This window comes from Gigantopelta aegis, chromosome 6 (genome assembly GCF_016097555.1).
Source record: "Gigantopelta aegis isolate Gae_Host chromosome 6, Gae_host_genome, whole genome shotgun sequence".
NCBI classification, from domain to species: Eukaryota; Metazoa; Mollusca; class Gastropoda; order Neomphalida; family Peltospiridae; genus Gigantopelta; species Gigantopelta aegis.
The window spans coordinates 39,063,766-39,086,789 of record NC_054704.1 but is presented as its reverse complement, the minus strand read 5'-3'; the positions used below and the strand labels follow the sequence as shown (position 1 = coordinate 39,086,789).

Here is a 23,024-nt window from a genome sequence, read left to right as displayed (position 1 = left end):
TAAGAGCTTAGACATGTATATTTTATCTTTATCACCATGTTGTTAACTTGTAATCATGTTTAGTGTTCGAAAGTAAAATACAAGAAACTACATCACCAACTTGCGACTTCTGTTCATTCTGTTACTTCATTTAACATTCCTAAGAAAAAAAGTAGTCTGTATTAATATGACAAACAAACGAAAATTTACGGAATATTTCGACATAATTCGTAAACACACATTTTAGTTGACGACCATTTCAAACAAATACTAATGTAAATAGTACACAGCCTAAATGATGTCAATGTTGTTGTGTGTTTTTCTTGGAAAATTGATTTTGCACAAGGAATTTGACAATATTTTTTTTTATCCCATCAACTGATACCCTTTTCTGTGAGTATTTAATATTTGAAAAAAAAATCCGATATTTACACCTCGGATGCATGGTGTTAACATTGTTAATATTACACTTTCGTCCATCCCGTGTCCTAACGTCGGTACTTAAATGATGTTTTTAAATTAACAACAGCTAAGTGCAACTAAAATGGTTTAACATTCGAACCATAATAAATTTTGCTATCTAATTTGCTTAAAAATGTGCGTTAATCACAAGTGATTATTTGAAGCAACACTAAATTACTCTGGACTAACGCTGTAACGGAAAAAAGTTTAATAGTTGACGACAATACAATGTTACCGACCAAAATAAGTCTGAAAAACTACACGAATGTTCTAATTCATCGCTAATATCAAATCTGAACACTTTTTCTTGTCATTGTATTGTTCAATTATTTCTGTTGATGGTTAAAGTTCATAAATTGTTTTTATAACCCTTTTGTTTAACGCTTCTTTGACTTGTCCTTGTAATCAATCAACTAAAATGACGGTAACTGTCAAATTAAGAAAGTAACTATAAATGAATGCTGGTGATTCTGCAGAAATAATAAAATACCATGTGCTAGAAAACTAGCGACGTATATCTGGAAGTAAGATTAATCATTGCTGTATTGTTACTTTTTCAATTACTAAAACTGTTATCAAAACACAGCACTAATAATACAATAAACGATAGTTATTCCGTCTTATCCTCCTACAAAAATATCCTTGTTTGTAAATAATTTCAGTTTGGTTTCACGTAAGAAGAAAAGTAAGTGTTTTTGAAAAAAAAAAAAAAAAAAGTATAGTTTTGTTATTTCCAAAACACTTTTAGTCGCCGTTCAACAAATTTACGTAACGCTTTAAAGTCCGAACCACGTTATTAATAATTACGACCGGCCTCGGTGGCGTCGTGGCAGGTCATCGGTCTACAGGGTGGTAGGTACTGGGCTCGAGGCATGGGAATTTTAATCCAGATACCGACTCCAAACCCTGAGTGAGTGCTCCGCAAGGCTCAATGGGTAGGTGTAAACCACTTGCACCGACCAGTGATCCATAACTGGTTCAACAAAGGCCATGGTTTGTGCTATCCTGCCTGTGGGAAGCGCAAATAAAAGATCCCTTGCTGCTAATCGGAAGAGTAGCCCATATAGTGGCGACAGCGGGTTTCCTCTCAAAATATGTGTGGTCCTTAACCATATGTCTGACGCCATATAACCGTAAATAAAATGTGTTGAGTGCGTCGTTAAATAAAACATTTCTTTCTTTTCTTTAATAATTACGACAAATTGCTATCCTACTTTTAATTATCAATATATATATATATATATCCTCACATTTGCGAAGACAGAAATCGTGGAAAAACCCATTACAATGACACATATTCTACATACCAGATTGTACCATGTCAGCTATATCGACTTCGCCGAGATCTCCTAGGCCAAAAAACATTTAATTTATCGCCATCTGCCATTTTACTTCATTATGGAATACTCTTCAAGAGGGTTGGATACCTCTCAAGTATGTGACGTAACTAATGTGACGTCATCACGATTGCATTATATCATAATCAAGACATGTCATGATGTGTTAGATTACGACACATCCTTCCATCCCGCCGTTCAATAATTAGGTAACATTTTAAAGTCCAAACCTCATTGTCGATCCGATACATTACTCCCCAATCTTTAATTGCTGTTAGCCTTCCCTCACATTTTGTTCAGACATAAATCTTGGAAAACAAATGTTATAATGACAAAGATTTCACATACTAAATTATAAACATATTACCTTGGAGAAAAAGCCTGTCATTTTTCGCCTTCTGTCTTTTTAAAAAAGTATTATCTTTTTTTTTTTTAGAATACTTTTCAAGAGGGGTGGAAGCCTCGGAACAATGTGACGTAATTAATATATAGCATACACGCATAACTCGTTCCGTAGGGTGGTACTAACTAATCACCAATACACCAGGAACCGAACGCCCGTGAGCAAACAAACAGACGCACGGACACACGCACACATCTTTACACACACACACACACACACACACACATACACACGTATTACAGAGTATTTAATTTCTCTCTTGGGCTCCCGTTTAGGTTTCACCTAGTTAATATTACACTATCTAAAAGGTTACAGTTTGTCAGTACCTTGATTGAACGCTTACTTATACAAAGAACCATGGTCAGAAATTTTCCAGGTCCCTTTTCAGTTATGTTTTATTCAGTGAAATAATTGTATTTTACCTGCTCAATGAATATTTTTAAAAAAATGGTAAAATATTTAAAATGTTCTTGGGGACGTGACCCAGGACGGAAGAGAGATGACTGCACACAAGGTATGTAGTCCATAATGTAATCTATTTTACTTTATAACATTAGCTCATCAGATGTGACACACACAAACACACACGTGTACACAAACACACACATACAAAGAAACCAATACACACATATATGTACACATTAACACATACAATCACACATACAAACATGCACTTCATTTTCGTTATCGACGTTTGTAAATAGGTGTGTATGTATGAATGTAGCTGAAGCATGGTTGCGGCTCTGGTTAAATTCTCTGTTGAATATATTTCAACCTGAAGCATATGAGTGGTTTGTACTAGACACGATAGAAATAGCATTCTGGAGTAAATATATACTTTATTTCATGTTGGTTTCTTTTCGAATATGATTTTTATGTCAACGTGTGATGTGTGAAAAGCATATTTTCACGAGTTCACACAAATGACATAAAACTTTATTTGAAATAACAGCTTTAAATGTCTGTTCTATACGATTTCCTTTTACATCAAGAAGTTTGATATGTAGCATGCGTGAACACATTATGTGGTGTAGGTGGTTATGCATGCTTTTATATGAATCGTAGTATGAAACTGTGTTGTCTGAATTTATGAATGAATGAATGAATTTTTAACGACACCCCAGCACGAAAAATACATCGGCTATTGGGTGTCAAACTATGGTAAATGCAAAAACAATTGTTTTATGATCAACATGAATATAAAAATTCAACAGTTAAATAAAAACACAGTGTAAAGGACTGTGTAAAAATACAAATATCACAGATAGATATAATTAAAATTTAGAATAAAACTCGATGTCACGTAAAAATTGTAAAATACGTTCTGGATGGAATCAAAATGATTCCATCACATTACTTTGGCCAAAAATATCTTTTCGAGTTTCATGAAGATGCTGACATTCCACCAAAATGTGGCGTACCGTCAGAGTACACTGACAGTACTCACAGTGAGGTGGAGGATCTTTCTTTAAGATAATTGAATGGGTCAAGTGAGTGTGACCGATGCGGGCACGACACAAGACTACTTCATCCTTCCTGCACTGTCTATAGGAGGACTGCCACTCTCCCAAGACTGGCTTGATAGCATGAAGCTTCCTCGCAACCTCACTGTCCCAATCACGTTGCCAAGTCGAAAAGATACATTGGTTGATATTATTTTTAAAATCAGTATAAGGTACACCAACCCTGGCATGAGGCAAAATCCAAAGCAGACTTGGCAGCTGAATCTGCCTTTTCATTACCCCTGATGCCAACATGGCTAGGCACCCAACAAAATACAACATCTTTGTTGGCAATAGATAAAAAGACACACTTTCGTATCACCATCCCAATTAAGGGATGGTCCAGCTTCATATTGCGTAAAGCTTGGAGACACGAAAGTGAGTCAGTAAAAATAATAAACTTGGATACATTAGAATCCTTTATTTCTTCTAAGGCTTTAATGACTGCCCAAACTTCAGCACTAAAGATTGATGCCGAGTCAGGCAGTCTCATGGGAAGTATTGTGTCTGATGGAAAAACTGTAGCACAAGCCACAGAATTCCCATCCCGTGATCCATCTGTATACACAGGAATGTAATCACGGTACTTGTCCTGAATTTCCATGAACAATTGTTTATAAACTACAGCATCTGTACGATCTTTCTTCAGATGCGCCAGATGAAACACAATTTTAGGTGGTGTAATACACCATGGTGGTAAAACAAAATATGAAGGTGTTTCCAAAGTGTCAGTTAAATCAATGTTGGGAAGCGACAAAAAACGCTTAATGCGAAGACCAAATGTACGAATAGCATTTAACCTTGCATCAAACAACTTCATATATTTGTTGTCAGACACAGCATCATGAGCTGGATGTCTTGGTAAAGATTTAATCTTGGCAGCATACTGCAGAGAAACCTTTGCACGTCTAGCACCCAAACAAGGTTCGTGTGCATCAACGTACAAGCTCTCTACAGGTGATGTTCTAAACGCACCAAGACAAAGCATTAAGTCCCTCATTGTGTATAGGATCTAGCATCTGCAAGTAAGACTTGCGTGCCGATCCATACACAATGCATCCATAATCAAGTTTAGACCTCACAAGAGATCTATACAGACGGAGCATTACCTTGCGGTCTGCTCCCCATTCCGTATTACGAATAACTTTTAAAATATTGAAGCTTTTAAGCCCTTCTTTTTAACATATTTAAGATGGGGCACAAAAGATAGCTTCCTGTCAAATATAACCCCCAGGAATTTAGTCTCCTCCACAACTGGAATTGGATTTTTGTCCAAAAACAACTATGGATCTAAGTGAAGACCTCTTTTCTGGCAGATATGCATAGAAACCGTTTTTGCCTTTGAGAATCTAAAGCCATTGTCAGTTGCCCATTGATGAAGTTTATTCAAACGAAGCTGCAACTTATGTTCAATGATACTCATATTGAACGATCTATAGCAAATCTGAAAATCATCGACATATAACGAGCAATCCACACCAGGTGTTAAACACTGGGTGATGCTGTTAATTTTCAGAGAAAATAGAGTTACAGACAGGATACTACCTTGAGGAACACCCATCTCCTGTGGGTGAATGTCGGACAAAGTCGACCCCACCCGGACTTTAAAAGATCTATCTCTTAAAAAACTGAGATATAAAAACTGGAAGTCGACCTCTTAGTCCCATGCCATGGAGGTCGTTTAAAATCCCATACTTACACGTGGTATCGTAAGCTTTCTCCAAATCAAAAAACACTGAAACCAAGTGCTGATTATGGATGAAAGCTTCCCTACAAAACGTTTCAAATCTAACAAGATGATCAACCGTGCTACGTCTAAATCTGAACCCACATTGCACGTTAGTGACCAATTTGTGAGATTCAAGATACCAGACAAGTCTACGATTGATCATTCGTTCCATGGTTTTACAAATGCAACTTGTCAAAGCGATAGGGCGATAACTAGTAGAATTGGTTGGATCCTTACCAGGCTTGGGAATAGGAATGATAATAGCTTTCCTCCAATCAGAAGGAAAGTCACCAGAAATCCAGATGTTATTAAAAATATTCAAAAGAACCATCAAAGATGATTCAGGTAAATGTTTTAATAACTGATAATGAATTTCATCTGGACCTACTGAAGTATCATGGGCTCTACGAAGAGTATCCTGCAATTCCTAAATAGAGAAACGCCTGTTGTACACTTTAGCATTTTCAGATGAAAAATTAATGGACTGCTTTTCAGCTTTAGTTCTGACAGATGTAAAAGCATCTGTACTGAAAGCAGAAGATGAGTTGTGAGAAAAGTTGTCTGCCAATGTATTAGCAATGTCACGATGAGACGTGACATCCGTATCATTGACAGACAAATGATGAGCTGTATTACTGGATTCTTTACCTTTGATTTTACGGATCCTATTCCAGACAGATTTCACTGATGTTTGTGAATTCAAGTTGGAGACAAAAGTTCTCCAAGATGTTTTCTTACTCTGTCTAATCTCTCTGCGAGCCTTAGCCCTAGCAATACGAAATGCATCCAGGTTGTCTGCTGTAGGTTCACGTTTGAACCGCTCAAGCAACCTGTTTCGCTCTTTGAATGCATCTTTGCATGTATCATTAAACCATGGTTTATTGAAACGCTTTGGTACTGCCAAAGTCTTAGGAATAGTTTCATCTGCAATGTCCTTCAAGATGGAAGTGAACAAAGACATGGGATCATCAGCATCAGTAATGGCAAATTGTTGCAGACGAGTGCTGCACAGATGCTGAAACTGACCCCAGTTTGCCTTCGCCAACTTCCACCTTTGAACCCTTTCAAGTGATGGTGGTCCATCATTCTCCAAAATAATGGGAAAGGTCTGAACCAACTTTCCAGGAGAAATCAAGAAAAAGTGATGGACTACAAAGAGTTAAATCTATAGAAGTGAAAGAACCACTTGCAGAATGAAAATATGTATGACTTTTATCATTGAATAAAAGTAAGTCATTTTTGAGAATTAAGTCTTCTAATTGTTTTCCTCTAATATTTACATCCTCGCATCCCCACAAAGTGTGGTGACCATTAAAATCTCCCATAACAATGAAGGGAGTAGGGAGCTGGTCAAGAAGACCTTGAAGATCCGTCGAATTAAAATTAAAATGATTACGAGGTGGCAAGTAAACTGAACACAGAGTTATAGTTTTATGAGCTGTGACCTTTACAGCCACAGCTTGTAAATTGGTAGACAGTGTTACTGAACTCTGAGGAATGTTTTCATTAACAAGAATGGAAACACCCCCAGATGCTCTATTTTCAGTTTCTTGAAATTTGTGATAGAGGTTAAATCCTCTCATGGTAATATGATCAGTGTCCTTCAAGAAAGTTTCTTGAAGACACACTGCAAGAGGATTATGTTTTTGAATTAAAAGACTTAATTCATCAAAATTGGGCCTAAGCCCACGGCAGTTCCACCGAATGACTGAATTAGTCATTGGGAGGAAGTATGGGGGTTAATTTAGACTTTCCCTTAGATTTTGTTAAAACCTTTTGTGAGTGCGAAAAATCTTGTGATGATGAATCACCCATCTCATCAAGCATATCAACAACCAAAGGATCATATTGATTGCTGACTGAGATGGAATGCAACTCACTCTTCTTTATTCGTCCAGATTTTGAATTTTTTGTCTGTTTGCCTTTTCCTGACTGAGAGAGACTGGGTCCTGGCTGACCAGTACTCGACCTACTTGATGGGTTCACAGAACCCAAAGACAAATCTGACAGTTTTGAGGTAGAAGCCAATACTTGTTGTTGTATAACTGCTTCCTTCATTTTTGTGACAGCTTTAGCCACATGCCTTTCAGTTTTTTCAACATCAGACAACTTTTTATACTTATTGTCACCAGATGGCCAAGTAAGATCAGTATTGACAGCAACACTAATCATGGAAAGCTTGACTACTGCAGGATACGATTTATCTGCAGTAGCTGGAGATGTTGATGTTTCCACCACTTTCCTAGCTTCCTGGAATGATACGTGTCTGTCAACCTTGACCTGCTGAACCTTCTTTTCAAATTTCCACTTTGCACATTCTCGCGAATATGCAAAATGATTCCCATTACAGTTGATACATTTAATGTCATTGTTACAGTTCTTGCTGTCATGGTCAAACTGACCACAACGAGCACATGTAGTTTTATTGCGGCATGTATTCTGACCATGCCCAAATTTCTGACATTTAAAACAACGTAAAGGGTTTTGAATGTAAGGCTCAACAGGTACACAGAGATACCCAGCCTTAATCGAGCTTGGAAGTGTTGGTGTATTGAAAGTTAAAATTAAGGTATTTGTCGAAATCAACTCATTGTTTCGACGGACCTTAATTCTTTTAACAAATGTCACGCCTTGTGCTGACAAATTTTCAAGAATTTCTTCTTCACCAACTTCTGCCAAATCTCGACATCTGATGGCACCTTTAGATGAATTTAAGGTACTATGAGCTGTCACTGTAATAGGTACATTGCAGAGGGATGTTGACTTCAGGAGACACTTTGAATGACTCTCTTTGGAACATTCCACTAACAATGAACCATTCCTCAATGTTTTAATTTTTTTGGCTCACCAGCCAAACCAACTAGACCTTTCTGAATAGCAAACGGTGAAAGTTTGCCCAAGGCTCCCTCAGTTGAAGAAGTAACAACCAAGAACCTTGGCCAGGATTCAGAAGACCCTACTCTAGACTTCTTAATTGTAACATTGGTCATGGATTCTTCATCAGATGACGAAGAATCCGCAACTTCGGTGTGGACCCTTTTCAGGGTCCCATCAAAAGGAATATCTTTATTTCGATCCAAATATGAATCTATAATTTCATCAACCATGCCCCCCACCCACCACCGAGTCCAACAAGGGGACATGGTGCTGCGGATAACCAGCAGGCAGCCATGACAGGGATACATGGTTGATATACTTGGGCAATAAAGAAACAATAAATCACCCAATTGACCCTAGCCACCACCCCAAGAGCAACAAATACACATGGTAAATTAAACAATGTTTGTTCTTGGCTAGATGAAAGAAACAAAGGTTGTTTGCTCTTGAGCTTGCCATGACCAGCCGATTGATCAGGTCGGGCCTCCCTGACCACCCGTCTATATGAACTCCGGGCCAACGTGATATATTGCCAGAAGTCATACCCGCAGGTATGCCCCAACTCAATTACCAGGATCCCATCATCCATCTTCACGGGTTGCACCTCACGGCAAACAAGGTGCCTCATACGAGGAGTTGTGCACTTATTGGCCATTCTATAAAAGAATGTTCACCCCTGCACCACGGTGAGGTTAATGCACACGCAGGGGCTGAATTTATGAGTTTATTTTTCACTGGTTTTAAGTGTCAATGGAAGTACATACGCCAACAATTTATTATAGTGGTTAAGCCATCGAATTCAAGGCTGGTAGGTACCATTCCCAAACAGAATCCCAGAGTTTAACGACTCAGGAGTAGGTGTAGGGCAACTACACCGATTTCTATCATGCTGGCAACTAGCAACTAACCCACTGTCCTGAGAAGTCTGCTCGGGTAGCTGAGGTGTGTGTCTAGAAAAGCGTGTTTGAATCTTATCTGAACATAAGCACGAACAGAAGAATAAATGAAATGAAATGTGAAAATATAAATAATAATAATTCTAAGGAGTGCAATAGGGATTAGTAGTAGTAGTAGTAGTAGTAGGAGAAGTAGTAGTAGTAGTAGTAGTAGTAGTAGTAGTAGTAGTGGTATTAGTAGTAGTGGTAGTAGTAGTAATATATATGTCATTTGAAAAACATTGTTTAGATTATTCTTTCTCTGTTGTGTATAACATGTGTTCGGGAATGTACGGCTCGAACTGTACCAAGTCATGTGATAACCGTCACCGTGCTCGTCGCGGCCCGGATAGATCCGCATGTCCTGCAGCTACTGGAAAATGTTCTTAGTAGTAGAACTACTAGTAGTAGTAGTAGTAGTAGTAGTAGTACTAGTAGTAGTAGTATTTATGTAATTTGAAAAACATTGTTTAGATTATTCTTTCTCTGTTCCGTTTAGCATGTGTCAGTGGTGTAAAGTACGGTCCCAATTGTACCAAGCCATGTGATGCCCGTCACTGTGCTCGTAGTGGCCGGTACAGATCTACGTGTCCTACAGCTACTGGAAAATGTTATTGGGGATGTGACCTAGGATGGAAGGGAGATGACTGCACACAGGGTATGCTATAGTTCATAATGTAATCTATTTTACTTATAATATTAGCTCATCGTATGCAATACACACACAAACATCTATGTGTACATACACACACACGCACACACACACACAAACAAATACACACACATATGTACACATTAAGACATACAATCACACATACATACATGTACACACATGTACTTTATTTTTCTTTGTCGACGTTGCTAAATAGGTGTGTATGTATGGAAATGGTTGTGGCATTATTGCGGCTCTGTTTAAATTATCTTTTGAATACATTTCCAGCCGAATCATCTGCATTTTCTGCACTGTACACAATAGAAATAGCATTCTAGAGTCTTAAATTCATTTCTTAAATATACAGAGTCTATTTCATGGGGGTTTTTCGAATACGATTTTTTATGTCAACGCCTGATGTGTGAAAACCATGTTTTCACGAGTTGACATAAAAACTGTATTCGAAAAAAAACACCCACCATGTAATGGTGTATTTATTATATATAATCTTTCTGAATTTTTGACAGTATCTTTTGTTTTGATTATATGCTATCCAAAACATGTAACGTCGTGATATAGATCTGTTTGTTTCGGTAAACATTTTTCTCAAACATTACTTGACCATGGACTTTTTAAAAGAAATATGAATAAAAATTTACCATTATTTAATTATTAAATTAATTATTATTTCTTAATACTGATATAACAACATACCTGATAAAGTGATATTCCAAAAAAAAAAAAAAGAAAAGAAACTTGAATCGAAAGTGAAGTAAAACGTAATTTACACTCAATGGCATGATATTGTGTCACCATTATTTAGCTTCTTCATACCCAGTGAGTTTCAACTATTTTACCTACATTACACTTCATATCCATTCATTTTTTTATTTGAACTGTTGAAATATATATATAAAAAAAATAATAATAAAAAATAAAATACGACAATATGCATTGGCAACCGTAAAAGTAAAAACGATCAGACAGCAATAAGTTACAAGAGAGATACTCGAATTACGAACAGGTTCACAAAAATATAAGTATGATTTCTATATTTGTACTGTAGCTAAAATACAATGAACACGACTGTTCATTGAATACCACTTTTATGGTTTCTGTAAATCTATATAATATATAGACCTACTGAAACCATAAAAGTGATATTCAGCAAAAAGTCATATTTCACTGCTATGTACATAATAACTAACATTAGTATTTCAACTTAGATCACATCCACCCCACGCTATGTGGATTTACTTCCTGGTCAGTGTATTCACAACTGCACCAGCGTCCGTTTTCGTAAACAGGGAAAGCGGCCAAGGTGACAACTTATTGCATTAAACTGTTGTTGAGAACTTAATAGACAAATCATTGTGTGTTATAGAATGTCAGGCAGGACTAATCTTTGGTTATGGCTGTACGAAGTGTAGTGATCGTCACTGTCTGCAGAATTCAACATGCGACACAAAGACTGGGAAATGTGTGGGAGGTTGTCTTCCAGGATGGAGAGAACCAAGCTGTTCACAAGGTAGGCGGCTAATGATGTAAATACTGATTTTATTCTCAATTCACTGCGAGGCCGAATGTCATCCGAACATTTCGTTTTCGCATTAAGCAGTTTTTATTAGTTTTCAACATTGATTTAACCGATATTTTGGAAACGCCATCATATTTTGTTTTTCCACCTTGGTGTATCACGCCACACAAACTTGTATTTTATCTTGTTCATCTGAAGAAAGATCGCACAGATCAAATCCAAGACCGATATCGTCATTACATTTCTGATTACACAAATCGGTCAAGGGGAGAGAAGGCTGTGGCTTCCGCTACAGATTTTCAATCAGACACAATAATGTCTATGAGATTGCCCATTCAGTATCAATCTTTACTGTACTGCTGAAATATGGACGATCATTAAGGTCGTGTAACATAAAGGATTCATGCGTATTCAAAAATGTATTATTATTACAGACTCACTTCCCCGTCTCCAAGCTTTACAGTACACGAAATTGGAGCATCCCTTAGTTGCAATGGTGAAACGAAAGTGTTTCTTTATATCCATTACCAATAAAGATGTTAGATTATGTTGGGTACTCGGCCATGTTGGCATTACGGGTAGTGAACAGGGAAACTTGACGCATCCATTTATTTTAAGGAAGGACCCTCCTCAATGTGAATATTGTTAGTATACATTCACTGTGCGACATATTTTGGAGGAGTGTGATCATCTGAAGCCGACGGGAAACGATGTATTGGGCAACAGAAATGTCTTGGAATCTTTTATATTCCACCCAGAATTAATTAATTTTTTAAAGCAGTTTGATTTCTATACAATTTTTTAAAATACACTTATCTTGACTTGCATTATACCAAATTTTAAAATATACTGATCTTGATATTTGTATTATATTCTATTTCCATAGCTCTGTACACTGTTTTACATAATTATGCCATTTGTATTTCTAGCGGAAATAATCATATCGATGTACTTACCTTTGTTAATTTCATTCATTCGTACTTCACAAGTGTGGTTCAGCTTGAATTAATCCAGTAAAGAATGTTCTTAAAACGAAAGTTAGGACTTCCATATATTCAAACATTCTGATCGAACTATTATGATGTCTCTTAAAGATGCATTCTCAAAGTTGTAAGTGTCGTATATTTCATATATATATATATATATATATATATATATATATATATATATATATATATATATATATATATATATATGTCTGTGTGTGTGTGTTTTTTTAGAATGTTATTATACGACGTATGGACCTGGCTGTTCACTATCGTGTTCATCTCGACATTGTAAGTGGAGCTTCAGTTTGACATGCAATCCACTAAATGGGTCATGTGACAATGGCTGCCTATATGGTTGGCAAGGCATCGACTGCACAGGTAATCATCGTCGATCTAAAATAATTTGAAAAAGAACTTGCTTAGGCATCTTTGTTAATGCCCGACATGAATGCCTGGAATAATATTAAAAACAAGGTGTGGAGATGTACATACATGCATATATATATATATATATATATATATATATATATATATATATATATATATTTCAAACGAATGCAATTCCTCTGACATACAACATGTATATTTAATATTATTATTATTATTATCATTATTAATATTTATTTTTTTGAATTCCTTTAGTGTTTGAGTCTATTAAAATTATCATTGTCTTATGTATATCATAGGCCCAATTTGAAAGTCTATTTATGGAATTAAATGTAATTTTAATTTTTTGTTATTAAAACATTCACGTATCTGTGTTACTGTTTCCTATATATACACTACCTAAAGCTTATCTAATATCAGAATACATCTTTCTGAAGTGGATTGAAATGCATGTCAGATGATGTATACAACTGGGGGTACAGAGGAGGAAAGGTGAACACATGTATGCCTTTGCATAACAATTAACATTATACACTATCTAAAACGTTACATTTTGTCAGTACCTTGACTGAACGCAGAGAGAACCATGATCAAACATTTTCCATGTCCCTTTTCATTTATATTTGATTAAGTGAAATAATTTAATGCGACCTGTTCATTGAATAGTTTTGATATTGTAAAATACTGAAACTGTTCTTGGGGTTGAGACCCAGGATGGAACAGAGATGACTGTACACAAGGCATGCTATAGTTTGTAATGCACTCTATTTTACTTTATAACATTAGCTTATCAGATGTGACACATAGAAACGCACACACACACACACACACACACACACACACACACACACACACACACACAGAGAGAGAAACGCACGCGCGCACGCGCACACACACGCACAAAGAAAGTAAAAACGATCAGACAGTAATAAGTTACAAGTGATATAATTGAATCATGAACTTGTTCACACAAATATAAATATGATTTCGATGTTTTCACTGTAGCTAAAATACATTTACGTTTATGATTTCTGTAGATTTATATAATATATAGATCTATTGAACCCAAAATATTTATTATTTAAGCTGTTGTTAAAATACAAAAAAAAACATCAAATACGACCATATGCATTGGTAATCATAAAAGTAAAAACGATCATATAGTAATAAGTTACAAGGAAGATAATAATTGTATCACGAACTTGTTCACAAACATACATATGATTTCTATATTTTCACTGTACCTAAAATACAGTGAACATGACTTTTCATTGAAAATCACTTTTATGATTTCTGTAGATTTATATAATATATAGATCTACTGAAACCATAAAAGTGATATCTGGAGAAAAGTCATATTTCACTGCTATGTATATAATAAGTAACAATATTATTTTAACTTAGATCAACTTCACCCCTCGATATGTGGATTTACTTTCTCGTCATTGTATTCGCAACTGCGTCAGCGTCCGTTTTCTTATACAGGGTTCGCAGCCATGGTAACAACGTATTCCATTAAACTGCTGCTGATAATTTATTAGACAAATCATTCTGTGTTATAGAATGTCCGGAAGGACTAACCTATGGTTCTGGCTGTACGAATCAGTGTAGTGATCGTCACTGTCTGCAGAATTCAACATGCGACACAAAGACTGGGAAATGTGTGGGAGGTTGTCTCCCAGGATGGAGAGAACCAAGCTGTTCACACGGTAGGCAGCTAATGATGTAAATACTGATTTTATTCTCAATTCACTGCGAAGCCGAATGCCATCCAAACATTTGGTGTTCGCTTTAAGTAGTTTTTATCACTTTTCAACATCGATTTAACTGATATTTTGGAAACACCATTATATTTTGTTTTGCCACCTTGGCGTATCAAACCACAAACTTGTATTCGATCTTTTTTATTTGAAGAAAGTAACGCTAACACAGGGTTGTCGCAATGGTATATAAAATGTGTGTTAAAATGTACGTGTGTGTACGTGCGTGTACATGTGTGTGTTATTACAGGGGGAAGGTAAGGGGGTCGACCCCTGTACACACGTCCACCTAACAAGCCTATATCAATTACAGATTTGTTCAGTCAAATAAGAAATGCGTATGCTAATGCAACTAGTTTCTGTGTAAAACGAACACAACACTTTAAACTGTCTGGTGTACTATTGTATAAGTATAAATATATGTATTGTTTTATCCACACCACACTATGTATTATATACAAAGCGTGTATATTGATGATAAAATATACATTGGCCAACATTGATAGTTCTGATAAATATGTCACTTGTTTATGTTTATCATCGGGGCCGTAGCTAGGATATCCTTTGTTGGGGGGGGGGGGGGGGGGGGGGGGGGGCTGAATAGTTTATAGTCTAAAATTGCTTAAAGGCATACTGTCACAGACCACTGACATATTTAATGGCCTAAGAAATTATTATGTGAACAAACATAATTTGATTTGTTCCTAAATGCACTTTATTCAACCATCTTCATAACCACCATACTCCATTTATTAATGGTATTTTTAAATATAATTGAATTAAGGCAATGGCCCATAATTCAAAAACTAAAATTGCCGAGAGTGTTGACATGGATTCCACTCCATCATGTTTCAGTTAAGGTGATCCGATAACTAGATTTGGTTTCCAACAATTAATGCAATTTGTATTTATTATCCATTTTTAGAGAAATAAGGTCCTTAAATCCGTGACAGTAAGCCGTTAATGGTTAAGAAGGGAATTTTCCATAAGTTTCTATATTTTCTTCTGGGGGAGCAACTGATCATGAACACTTATACATATTGTAATATACCTAGGCATGTATGATTATTTCAGCATGTGATGACAGATATGGCGTGAACTGCAGTTTTCACTGTAGTAAGAGACATTGTAAGGACGACATTTCGCCGTGTGATTCCCAGACTGGAGAGTGTATTGGGGGATGTAAACCTGGATGGTTGAATACAACCTGTACTCAACGTATGTATATATTTATATTAATTTGCAAATGAGTGGCAATTTTGGGGTGAGCGTTATGATTATTTTCACTTTGATATTTAAATCATGGGGCACATGATAACAAGCAATTGGATTCGAAAAATTAATGTTGGGTGTCACTTACACTAATTTTAAATTTCATATTAATCAATATACCTTTTTGACTTGGGACGGTGCGGTTGCGAACAAGTTTCATTATATCAAGCAAGTCCTGCGACTTGGAAGTCATCCAGCAGGCGGTGCAGGAGGGACGAAGTAGTCTTGTGTTGTGTCAGCATCGGCCATACATATTTGATGCATTCTGTATTTTAAAGAAGGACCCTCCACCTCAGTGTGAACATAGTCCGATGTGCACCACATTTTCGTGGAGTGTGATCACCTCAAGCCGACGAGAAATGATATCTCTGGCAACAGAAATGTTTTGGAATCTTTGTAATTCCATCCAGAATTAATTGTAAAATTTTAAAAACACTTTCACTTCTTTACAAAGTTTTAAAATATACCTACCTTGATTTATGTATTGTATTATACTTTTCCCCCCACCTCTCCTTAATGTTTTCATATACATACCATTTTATACACCGAATAGCCTATGTGTATTTTTTGTGCTGTGGTGTCGTTAAACATATTCATTCATTATTTCATGTTCTGGTTTTCATTCACTGGCATTGGCGATTATGAGTTTATCGTTTTCTTTTACTGTAGCTAGGAATTGAAATTCACTATTTTGTTCACTACTATATTTGTATAAACATCTTTGCAATATCATAATAATATTATGGCTATCCAAAATTCAACACGAAGCTTATACCTACTTATGTATATTGTTCATCTTTTAATGTCAGTCCATAGCTAATATGACGCTGTAGATACATTCTACCATGCATATAACATTCATTTGTTAATCATAATATGGCTAAGACAGCTTCAGTTACATTTCATGTATATTGTGTGTGTGTAGATGATTTTCTGATGTCATGTCCTTTGTCAGTATTACTAGGTTGTTTAGAATACCAAACATCGTTTTACTGTTAAACGAAATAATTATTCTAAGACTGATAACCATAACTGTTGCTCGGAATCTGAAGACAGATTGAGCAAAATATTACGGATTTTGTGAAATATATTTTTCATAGCAATATCACAGTATATATATATATATATATATATATATGTGTGTATATGTTTATGTATATAGTAGATAGATAGATGATATGGATACATATGTGTGTGTATGTGTGTGCGTATATAGATGAGATACATGTATGCCTTTACATAACATAACATTGTACACTATCTGGATACATTTGTCAGTGTGTGAACGTGACTTATGTGTGTGTATGATTCAGTGAAAACATGTATGCCTGTCTTTCCATAACATTTTCATTGTACACTATCTGAAAATGTTACATTTGTCAGTACCTTATGGCAACGAGATGACTTATACACGAGAACCATGATGTAATACATTTTCCTTTTCATATTATCTTTGATGTCAGTGAAATAATTGTATGTGACCTGTTCACACATGCATTTTTAATAAATTGTAGACGTTTGTAAATAGTTTGTTGGGGATATGACCCATGTGGATGGAGGGAGATGACTGCACACACGGTATGCTATCTCTTTCCATAATGTAATATTTTTACCTTATAATATCTAGTGGTCTGTACCGGATGTGACACACACAATTCTGGATCACACATACACACATGCACTTCATTTGTTTTATATACGACGTTTGTAAATAGATGTCAATGTATGAATGTGGCCGAGGCATAATTGCGGATGTGGTTAAAATTTTTTTTGAATATATTTCTACCTGAAACATCTAAGTGGTCTGTACTGGACACGTAGAAATAGCATTCTTGAGTTAATATATAATCTATTTCATGTTGAGTTTTTTTCAAATACGATTTTGATGTCAACGTGTGATGTGTGAAAACCATATTTTCACGAGTTGACATAAAACTTTATTTCAAATAACAGCTTTAAATGTCTGTTGCTTATGATTTCCTATTACATCAATAAGTTTGATCTGTAGCATGCGTGAACTACAGTATGTGATGTAGGTGGTTATGCATGCTTTTACATGAATCGTAGTATGAAACTGTTTCCTGAATTTGTGAGTTTATATTTCACTGGTTCTAAGAGTCAATAGAAGTACATATGCAAACATTTACGTCTATTATTATAAACATTTTATTATAGTGGGTTAAGCCATCGAATGTCAAGGCTGGTAGGTACTGGTTTGGAATCCCCATAAAGACTTCCACACAGAGCGAGTTTAAAGTTACAGTCTCCCGTTACCATATTATAACACCATGTACAAATATGAAATACAATTTGAAAAAAAATTAATGTACTTTTAAAAAACTCGGGTGTGTTGGCTATCAACGGAGATCGTCAAAAGTATATGCTCGATTCGTCGCTTGTGCCGCCATTGCTCGGCAAAGCACAAACGACAGCATGTTGTCAGTTTCAGTTAACACGTGCGTTTGCTGATTTAAAATTGTAAGGGTCGTCTCAAAAAAAAAATGTAATGAGAAATCTTGTGCTGTACAAAGAACGTTCGGTTGAGGATAGGGTACTAGGGTGTGTCGTTAAAACCGGTTTGATCTCGACAACGTATTATCGACAATCGTTCCTTCCTATTTCTCAATTAATATTTTATAAAGTGTTAGTAGAACTTTCAAAGTTTAGTTTGTGTAACACATTGATCATTTATTTTATTTTTTAATAAAATATACTAAAGTAGACATTGAACATTTTCACTTCTCAATTTTACGAGTGTTAAAACCGACGATTTCAAATAAATATTCTTTCGTATGGAAAGGGGAAAGTTAGTTTGTTTTGTTTAACGACATCAATATTAGAGCATATTGATTTATTAATTAATCATCGACTATTGGATGTCAAACATTTGGTAATTTTGACATACAATCTTAAAGAGAAAACGGGTGCATGTGCAGTGGTCAAAACCCTTATCTGCCCAAGCAAAAATTGTTTTTTAAAAATCGAAATATAGTTTCTGGGGGACCATAACCCCAAATAAACTTCGCTCAACAGTATATAACACCCACCCCCGCTAAAACCACTGCACACGCGCCTTGGAAACCCGCTACATTTGTTTTAGCAAAGGATCGTTTATATGCACCATCCCACAAACAGGATATCACATGCCTGGCCTTTTATAGACCAATCATGGTGCATTGGCTGGAACGAGACCGCCGATAGGGATCGATCCTAGACTGGACCGCGCATTTCCAACAAAAACCCCCACCTTTTTAGGTCTAAGTAATGAATAGAAATAGCATAGTTTTGATAAATGTTACGTAAATCGAAAACACCGCCCTCTTCCTCTTCCCTAGAACGTTACATATTTGTTAACACCCCCTTACATGTAACGCGTATGCCAACCGCTGGCCAATGTCAACATTTCAAGGCAAATCCCCTACCGACCCCTGGAAAGGTATTGTACTATGCATCTATGGCTATAAATATATTTTGAAGATATGAGACGACCCCTCAATTAAGACAGTTAAATTTGTTCAAAATCACGTAAGAAGCTCAGAGCCTGCGCAAATCACGAACAGGCCCAGTTTTACTGGCGTCCCGCTAAATGAAGAAAAACAACGTGGGCCATTGCGTTTGTAGTTGACCTAGATAATGTAGACAAGCTAGCATTGCCATACTATAGCGATGTGGTGGACCTTTTATGTACCAAACAGAACTGGATCGTATATTGTAAATGCTTAAACAATAAAAAAATATTCCAGAGACTGCAGCTTTAACGACTCAGTGGGTAGGTGTAGGGCTACTACACCGATTTCTATCATGCTAGTAACTAACAATTAACCCACTGTGCTGGGCAGTCTGCCCGGGTAGCTGAAGTGTGTGCCTAGAAAAGCGTGTTTGAATCTTAACTGAATATAAGCACGAACAGAGGTATAAAGAAATGAAATATGGAAATATAAATAATTCTAATTCATTAGTAGAAGTAGTAGTAGTAGTAGTAGTAGTAGTAGTAGTAGTAGTAGTAGTAGAGGTAGTGGTCATAGTAGTAGTAGTAGTAGTATATATGTCATTTGAAAAACATTGTTTAGATTATTCTTTCTTTGTTCTGTTTAGCATGCGTGAGTGGTGTAAAGTACGGTCGCAACTGTACCAAGTCATGTGATGCCCGTCACTGTGCTCGTAGTGGCCGGTACAGATCTACGTGTCCTGCAGCTACTGGAAAATGTTATTGGGGATGTGACCTAGGATGGAAGAGAGATGACTGTACACAAGGTATGCTATAGTTCATAATGTAATCTATTTTACTTATAATATTAGCTCAACATACACGTGTACATGCAAACACACGCACACACACAAACAAATACACACACATATGTACACATTAAGACATAACAATCACACATATATACATGTACACACATGTACTTTACTTTCTTTGTCGACGTTGCTAAATAGGTGTGTATGTGTGGAAGTGATTGTGGCATGATTGCAGCTCTGGTTAAATTCTCTTTTGAATACATTTCCACCTGAATCATCTGAGTTTTCTGCACTTCACACAATAGAAATAGCATTCTGGAGTCATAAATTCATTTTTAAATATATAGTCTATTTCATGGGGGGTGGGGGGGGGGGGGGGGGGGGTTCGAATACTATTTTTATGTTGACGCCTGATGTGTGAAAACCATGTTTTCACGGGTTGACATAAAAACTGTATTCGAAAAAAACACATTTATTATATTTAATCTTTCTGATTTTTTTACAGTTTCTTTTTCTTGATTATATGCTATTCAAAACATGTAACATGATATAGGTCTCTTTGTTTTGGAAAAAAAAATTCTAAAACATTACTTGACCATGGACTTTTTAAAAGAAATATGAATAAACATTTACCATTATTTAATTATTAAATTAATTACTATTTCTTGATACTGATATAACAACATACCTGATAAAGCGATGGTCCAAAAAAAGGAAAGAAACTTGAATCAAAAGTGAAGTAAAACTTTAATTTACACTCAATGGCATGATATTTTGTCACCATTATTTAGCTTCATACCCAGTAAGTTTTAAATATTTTATCTACATTACACTTCATATCCATTTTTTTAATCTGAACTGTTATTGAAATATAATTTTTTTTACAAAAATAAATAAAATACGACAATATGCATTGGAAATCATAAAAGTAAAAACGATCAGACAGTTACAAGAGAGATACTCGAATTACGAACTGGTTCACAAAATATAAGTATGAACACGACTGTTCATTGTCACATTGAATACCACTTTTATGGTTTTTGTAGATCTATATAATATATAGACCTACTGAAACCATAAAAGTGATATTCAGCGAAAAATCATATTTCACTGTTATGTACATAATAAGTAACATTAGTATTTCAAATTAGATCACCTCCACCCCAAGGTATGTGGATTTACTTTCTCTTCATTATATTCACAACTGCACCAGCGTGGGTTTTCGTATACAGGGTTTGCAGCCATGGTAAAAACTTATTCCATTAAACTGCTGTTGAGAACTTAATAGTCAAATTATTGTGTGTTATAGAATGTCAGGAAGGACTAACCTATGGTTCTGGCTGTACGAATCAGTGTAGTGATCGTCACTGTCTGCAGAATTCAACATGCAACACAAAGACTGGGAAATGTGTGGGAGGTTGTCTTACAGGCTGGAGAGAACCAAGCTGTTCACAAGGTAGGCAGCTAATGATGTAAATACTGATTTTATTCACAATTCACTGCGAGGCCGAATGTCATCCGAACATTTCGTTTTCGCATTAAGCAGTTTTTATTAGTTTTCAACATTGATTTAACCGACATTTTGGAAACGCCATCATATTTTGTTTTTCCACCTTGGTGTATCACACCACACAAACTTGTATTTTATCTTGTTCATCTGAAGAAAGATCGCACAGATGAAATCCAAGACCGATATCGTCATTACATTTCTGATTACACAAATCGGTCAAGGGGAGAGAAGGTTGTGGCTTCCGCTACAGATTTTCAATCAGACAATAATTTCTATGAGATTGCCCATTCAGTATCAATCTTTACTGTACTGCTGAAATATGGACGATCATTAAGGTCGTGTAACAGATAAAGGATTCATGCGTATTCAAAAATGTATTATTATTAAAGACTCACTTGCCCGTCTCCAAGCTTTAGAGTACACGAAATTGGAGCATCCCTTCGTTGCTCTGGTGATACTAAAATGTGTCTTTTTATTCATTGCCAATAAAGATGTTATATGTTGTTGGGTACCCGACCAGGTTGACATTATGTGTAGTCAAAGGCACATTTGACGCATTCATTTATGTTAAAGAAGTACCCTTCTTCTCCACAATGTCAATACTGTCAGTGTACAATGACTGTGCGCCTCATTTTGGTAGAGTATAATAATCTGAAGCCGACTGGAAATGATATATATACTACTCAAAAGAATTTAAGGGTCAAAAATTTATAACCAAATAAGTTTGAGAGTGTATTAGATTGATGATGTAAACTACACCAAAAATTTAATTTATTGTTCCGTATTTACAAAAAACCACAAATAAACGTCACTGTATACAAGAAAGTCACATGACATGCTGTCAAAGTTGAAGGTTGTCAAACATGGATTTTACACATTAGAACATTCGTTTAATAGTGTATGAATCCACCCCTGGCGCGAATACACTCGACACATCATTGCCTCATGCTGTTGATCAGACGTCTGAAGAACTCTTGGGGAATGGCCTGCCACTCTGCCATAAGAATTTGACCCAGATCATGAAGGTTGGCCGGAGGGGCATGGTTATCCCGAACTCTCCTGCCTAATTCGTCCCAGGCGTGCTCTATTGGGGCCAAGTCAGGCGAATATGCTGGCCAATCCATCCTGGCGATACCTTGTTGTCTGAGAAAATCCGTTACCACCCTGGCGCGGTGGGGTCTGGCATTGTCATCCTGCAGAACAGCCCCGCCGCCAATCTGCTGTAGGCCCGGGAGAACCAACGGCCGGATACTCTCATTCAGATAGCGGATTCCATTCAGATTGTCATCCACCACATAGAGGGGGGTCCTGTGGTGGATAGAGATGCCGCCCCACACCATGACGCTGCCACCACCGAACCGGTGACGTTGTCTAACGTTAACGTCAGCGAAGCGCTCCCCAGGACGTCTGTAGACACGAACCCGACCGTCGTTGAACTGGAGACTAAACCT

The 23,024-nt window shown here is 36.3% G+C and overlaps 1 protein-coding gene across 1 annotated transcript in view; it reads left to right on the top strand.

The window, feature by feature from the left end:
- Positions 1–23,024, top strand: part of LOC121374534 (multiple epidermal growth factor-like domains protein 10) — a 51,088-nt gene that overhangs the window by 7,815 nt on the left and 20,249 nt on the right. Inside the window, exons 4-7 of the mRNA XM_041501637.1 lie at positions 14,352–14,498; positions 15,624–15,731; positions 19,917–20,075; positions 21,373–21,519. Coding sequence (XP_041357571.1) covers positions 14,352–14,498; positions 15,624–15,731; positions 19,917–20,075; positions 21,373–21,519 — 561 coding nt within the window. The remainder of the gene's footprint in view (positions 1–14,351; positions 14,499–15,623; positions 15,732–19,916; positions 20,076–21,372; positions 21,520–23,024) is intronic.